At 54.0% G+C, this 5,073-nt stretch overlaps 1 protein-coding gene across 1 annotated transcript in view; it reads left to right on the top strand.

Annotated features, from left to right (window-relative positions):
* Window positions 1–33: 33 nt before the first annotated feature.
* Window positions 34–5,073, top strand: part of LOC102040228 (myosin-7) — a gene marked incomplete at its 3' end in the record, with an annotated part of 12,215 nt that continues 7,175 nt past the window's right edge. The window contains exons 1-14 of the mRNA XM_005427934.2: window positions 34–41; window positions 655–712; window positions 1,332–1,549; window positions 1,961–2,104; window positions 2,522–2,678; window positions 2,800–2,827; window positions 3,056–3,167; window positions 3,531–3,623; window positions 3,746–3,809; window positions 4,011–4,109; window positions 4,200–4,303; window positions 4,383–4,521; window positions 4,606–4,724; window positions 4,831–4,980. Of these exons, the coding sequence (XP_005427991.1) occupies window positions 1,349–1,549; window positions 1,961–2,104; window positions 2,522–2,678; window positions 2,800–2,827; window positions 3,056–3,167; window positions 3,531–3,623; window positions 3,746–3,809; window positions 4,011–4,109; window positions 4,200–4,303; window positions 4,383–4,521; window positions 4,606–4,724; window positions 4,831–4,980 (1,410 nt within the window). The remainder of the gene's footprint in view (window positions 42–654; window positions 713–1,331; window positions 1,550–1,960; window positions 2,105–2,521; window positions 2,679–2,799; window positions 2,828–3,055; window positions 3,168–3,530; window positions 3,624–3,745; window positions 3,810–4,010; window positions 4,110–4,199; window positions 4,304–4,382; window positions 4,522–4,605; window positions 4,725–4,830; window positions 4,981–5,073) is intronic.

A 5,073-nucleotide genomic window follows, 5' to 3' on the forward strand; every position in this document is an offset into this window, starting at 1 on the left:
GAGGGGGGTCCCGCAGCCAGCGCCTGCAGACCCAGGGGCAGGTGGGGCAGGGGGCACTTGGAGCACCGTGAGGGTCTGGGAGGGGGTTATGGGGGAACTAGGGGCAACTGGAAGGGACTGGGAAAGAACAGGGAGGAACTGGGAGGGAACTGGGAGGGTCTGTGGGCAAACTGGGAGGGACTGGGAGGGTCTATAGGAGAACTGGGAGGGTCTATGGGGGAACTGGGAGGGACTGGGATTATACTGGGAGGGTCTATAGGGGAACTGGGAGGGACTGGGAGGGACTGGGAGGGACTGGGAGGATCTAGGAAGGAACTGGGAGGGTCTTTGCAGGAGACTGGGATGATACTGGGAGCATCTGTGGGGAAACAGGGTGGGACTGGGATGATCCTGGGAGAGTATATGTGGTAACTGGGAGGGACTGGAGTGATACTGGGGGAGGAGGGAGGGTACTGGATAAATCCTAGGGGAATACTGGAACTTACTGAGCAGTACTGTGTGTGTGTTTCTGTGTGTCTGTGTGTCTGTGTGGTGGTATACTAAAGAAGTACTGGCAGGGCTGGGCAGGGATGCTGGGATGTAATTGGACATATTGGGATATACTGGGACGTACTGGGACATACTGTGGGGGGGATTTGTTGTGTCCCGGAGCAGGACCAGAACCGCCCTGAGTCTGCACTGTCATCCCCTGACTCGGAGACCACAGAGAGAGGTGGGGCTGAGTAGTGGAAGGAACTGAGGGGTGTCTGGGGAGACTGGGGGGGACTGGGAGGCTCTGGGATGATACTGGGAGGGTTTGTAGGGAACTGGAAAGGACTGGGAGGCATGCAGGAGTATGGGGGGTACTGGAAGGTGCTGGGGTGGGATAAAGGACAGGCACTGTGAGGCACTGCAAGGAACAGGGAGCACTGGGGAGGGCACTGGTACTTCCAAGAAGGAACTTGGGATGGAGATGAGGACTGGCAGGAACTAGGAGCACTGTAAAGGAACAGGGAGCACTGGAGAAGAATGGGAGAAGATGAGATGACCAAGGATGGACTTTGGATGGGGCTGACTGGGAGCACTGGACAGGAACTAGAAGCATAGAGAGGGAACTCTAGATAATGGAAGCACTGAGGATGGACTTGGGATGGGCCAGCTGGGAGGAGTGGGAGCATTGGAGAGGAACTGGGAGCACTGGGGAGGAATGAAGGAGTTGGGTTGACCAGGAGGAAGTGGTAGATGTGGAGAAGAACAGGGAATGGTGGGTTCACCAAGGAAAGAGCTGCAATTGGGTCAACTGGGAGGAAGTGGCAGCACTTGGAGGGTCTGATCCTTCCTACCTCACCCAGCCCTGTCCAGCACCACCATGCCTGATGTGGAGATGGCTGAATTTGGGGAGGCCGCCCCCTACCTCCGCAAGTCGGAGAAGGAACGGCTGGCTGCCCAGACCCGCCCCTTCGACCTAAAGAAGGACATCTTCGTCCCTGATGAAAAAGAGGAATATGTCAAGGCCACCATTGTCAGCCGCGAGGGCTCCAAGATCACTGCTGAGACCGAATATGGCAAGGTGGGGGGACCCCAGCCACACCTGGGACACCAGAATATTCCACATGGGACACAAAGAACCCAACCCACCTTCTCTAGAACCCAAGAAACATCCAGACCCCAACACGCCTTTTCCAGCACCCACTGGACGCTCAGATTCCACAGCATCTTCTCTAGAACCCAGGAAATACCTAGATCCTGCTCCACCTTTCCCAGAACCCACTGCACAGCTAGACCCCATCCAACCTCCTCTATTACCCCAGAGACGCCCAGACCCCAAAACATCTTCTCTATCACTTGAGGGACACCTAGACCTCCTCTGGCTCTCAAGTGAACACTCAGATGCCCAGCTCCCAGCCCTTTGGGAGGGAAAAACTGGGGCAACTCCTTGCCCTGTGTTCCTGCTCCATGGGGTCCTCCTTACCTTGAGCAGACAGTGACGGTCAAGGAGGACCAGATCATGCAGCAGAACCCCCCCAAGTTCGACAAGATTGAGGACATGGCCATGCTGACTTTCCTCCACGAGCCTGCTGTCCTCTACAACCTCAAGGACCGCTACGCATCTTGGATGATCTATGTGAGTTGTGAGCCCATGAGGGTCTTCAGACCCCATCCAGAACTCAGACACCCCTTCTGTAGACCTCATGGGCCACAGAGGTGCAAGATGGTCCTTCTCCAGATCTCATGGTCTACCTATAATTGGGATGATCCTTCTTTACACCCCTTGAGCCACCCAGATCCAAGATATCCCCAACCCTTTGGGCCACTAAAGACCACAATGTCCCTTCTCCAGATCACATGGGCCACCCAGAACTGGGACATCCTCTCTCCAGACCTCTTTGGTCCCCCACACCCAAGATGTCCCATCTCCAGACCACAGGGGTGATTTAAACCCAAGATATTGCCTAGCCACAAGAGATCACTTCTGCAGACCCCTTGGACCACCTGGTGGGGTGGCATCTCCTGGCTCTGACCCATCTGCTCCTTTCTCCAGACCTACTCGGGGCTCTTCTGTGTGACTGTCAACCCCTACAAGTGGTTGCCTGTCTACAATGCCGAAGTGGTGGCTGCCTACCGGGGAAAGAAGCGGAGTGAAGCTCCACCCCACATCTTCTCCATCTCTGACAATGCCTACCAGAACATGCTGACAGGTAGGGACCTTCTGCAGGGACCCCATAACCATATTCCCTGAACCTTTTCGGGGAGCAGGAGATGTGGGGCAGAGCCAAGGTGGGCTTCAGAACCTCATGTTTCTTCTCCTCATCCCACCAGATCGGGAGAACCAATCTATCCTCATCACGTGAGTAATCTCATCTGTAAACACTGTCTTAATCCTGCTCACAGCTAAGACCCCCCCACCTGGCACGTAGCCCCTCCCCTTCCCTCTTGAAGTCATGCCCACTGGCCAACCCTTTATCACTACATGGACTTGTCTGTGGAGGTCCATTATCCATCCCTCCCCAGTGAGTTCCCACCCCCAGCACCATAGCACCAGTATCGAACCATTGCTCTCCTTGGCTACCTTCAGCGGAGAATCCGGGGCGGGGAAGACTGTGAACACCAAGAGAGTCATCCAGTACTTTGCTGTCATTGCTGCCATCGGTGACCGCGGCAAGAAGGAGGCAGGGGCCCCGGGCAAGGTAAGGGCAGTAGGTGGGGCATGACACCCTGGGGTGTGGCAACATTCTGCCGCCTGTCTGTCAACCAATGACACGATCGACCACCCAAACAATTACCAAACCCAACACCCAAAAATCCAACTAACCAACCAACCAACCAACCATCTATCCAACCTTCCATTCATCTGTCCCATCCCCATCCAACCAACTAACCATCTCTCCATCCACCCATGGCATCAACACACATCCCTGTCCATCAACCCAGCCACCCACTCAAACCTTCACGGACCACTGTGTTCTCCCATCCATCCATTTCAACCTCGCACCTTTCATGCCCTGCACCTTACTGTGAGAACCCCCCTGACACTGTCTCACTCCATCCAGGGCACCCTGGAGGACCAGATCATCCAGGCCAACCCTGCCTTGGAAGCCTTTGGCAATGCCAAAACTGTCCGGAATGACAACTCATCCCGATTTGTGAGTGATGGGGGTGGTGTCTGTAAGGAAGAGTCTGGGGGGGAGTCTGTGGGGAAGGGTCTGTGGGTTGGGGTGTTCTGGGAAAAGGTGGCCACCTCTACCTCCTTCCACTATTCTTCCAGGGGAAGTTTATCCGGATCCATTTTGGGGCCACTGGGAAGTTGGCATCAGCTGACATTGAGACCTGTGAGTAGGTTGAGGGCTCCATGAGAGGACATCTTGTTGTCCACCATGTCTTCCTCTATCTCTCCATCCACCTGTCCATCCTTCTCCTCATGCCACCATCTATCTATCCTTCCACATCCTCAAGCCTCCCTCCATTCATCCATCTGACCCTCTATCTCCTCATCCCAAATTCCACTCATCTTCTCTTCATTCCCATCCCAGACCTCCTGGAGAAGTCCCGTGTGATCTTCCAGCTGAAGGCTGAAAGAAACTACCACATTTACTACCAGATCCTCTCCAATAAGAAGCCAGAGCTGCTGGGTGAGCTATGCTCCCAACCTGATCCCGTAAATACCTGATCCTCCACCCCTTTTGGGACCTGCCTGTCCCAACTTCTTTATCTCCTTTCAGACATGATGCTGGTGACCAACAACCCCTACGACTATGCCTTCATCTCCCAAGGAGAGACCACAGTTCCATCCATTGATGATGGAGAGGAGCTTCTGGCCACAGATGTGAGACGGGAGGCCATCAGGCAGTGTGTATGTGTCTCTGTGGGCTGTAGAAGATCTTGAACACATTTTTTCCTCACAGAGTGCCTTTGATGTCCTGGGATTCACTCCAGAGGAGAAGAATTCCATCTATAAACTGACAGGAGCCATCATGCACTTCGGCAACATGAAGTTCAAGCAGAAACAACGTGAAGAGCAGGCAGAACCAGATGGCACAGAAGGTTGGGTCCAACCAAGGTTGAGGCGGAAACTGGGGTGAACTCCATGATCCTTCCAGGTTCATATTTTCACTTCTTCATCCTCAGAGGCAGACAAGTCAGCTTACCTAATGGGGCTGAACTCAGCTGATCTTCTTAAGGGGTTGTGCCACCCTCGGGTCAAGGTGGGCAATGAGTATGTCACCAAGGGGCAGAATGTCCAGCAGGTGAGTACGACATCACAAAATGTCTTCCTTTTGGGGCAACATGGTGCCATCTCCAGCAAGGAGAACACCAAGAGGCCCTTTCACTGGTGGAGCATCCTTCTTCCAGGTGATTTATGCTGTCGGAGCCTTGGCCAAAGCTGTGTATGAGAAGATGTTCAACTGGATGGTAACCAGGATCAACAATTCACTGGAGACCAAGCAGCCACGGCAGTACTTCATTGGTGTGCTGGACATTGCTGGCTTTGAAATCTTTGATGTAAGCCCTGGTTGACTGTGTTGTGTTGACTCCATTGGATGCAGAGTTAATCCTACTGGATGGTCAGATGACTTTGTTTTGTGTTGACCCCGC

Source organism: Geospiza fortis, unplaced genomic scaffold (assembly GCF_000277835.1).
Source record: "Geospiza fortis unplaced genomic scaffold, GeoFor_1.0 scaffold64, whole genome shotgun sequence".
Taxonomy (NCBI): Eukaryota; Metazoa; Chordata; class Aves; order Passeriformes; family Thraupidae; genus Geospiza; species Geospiza fortis.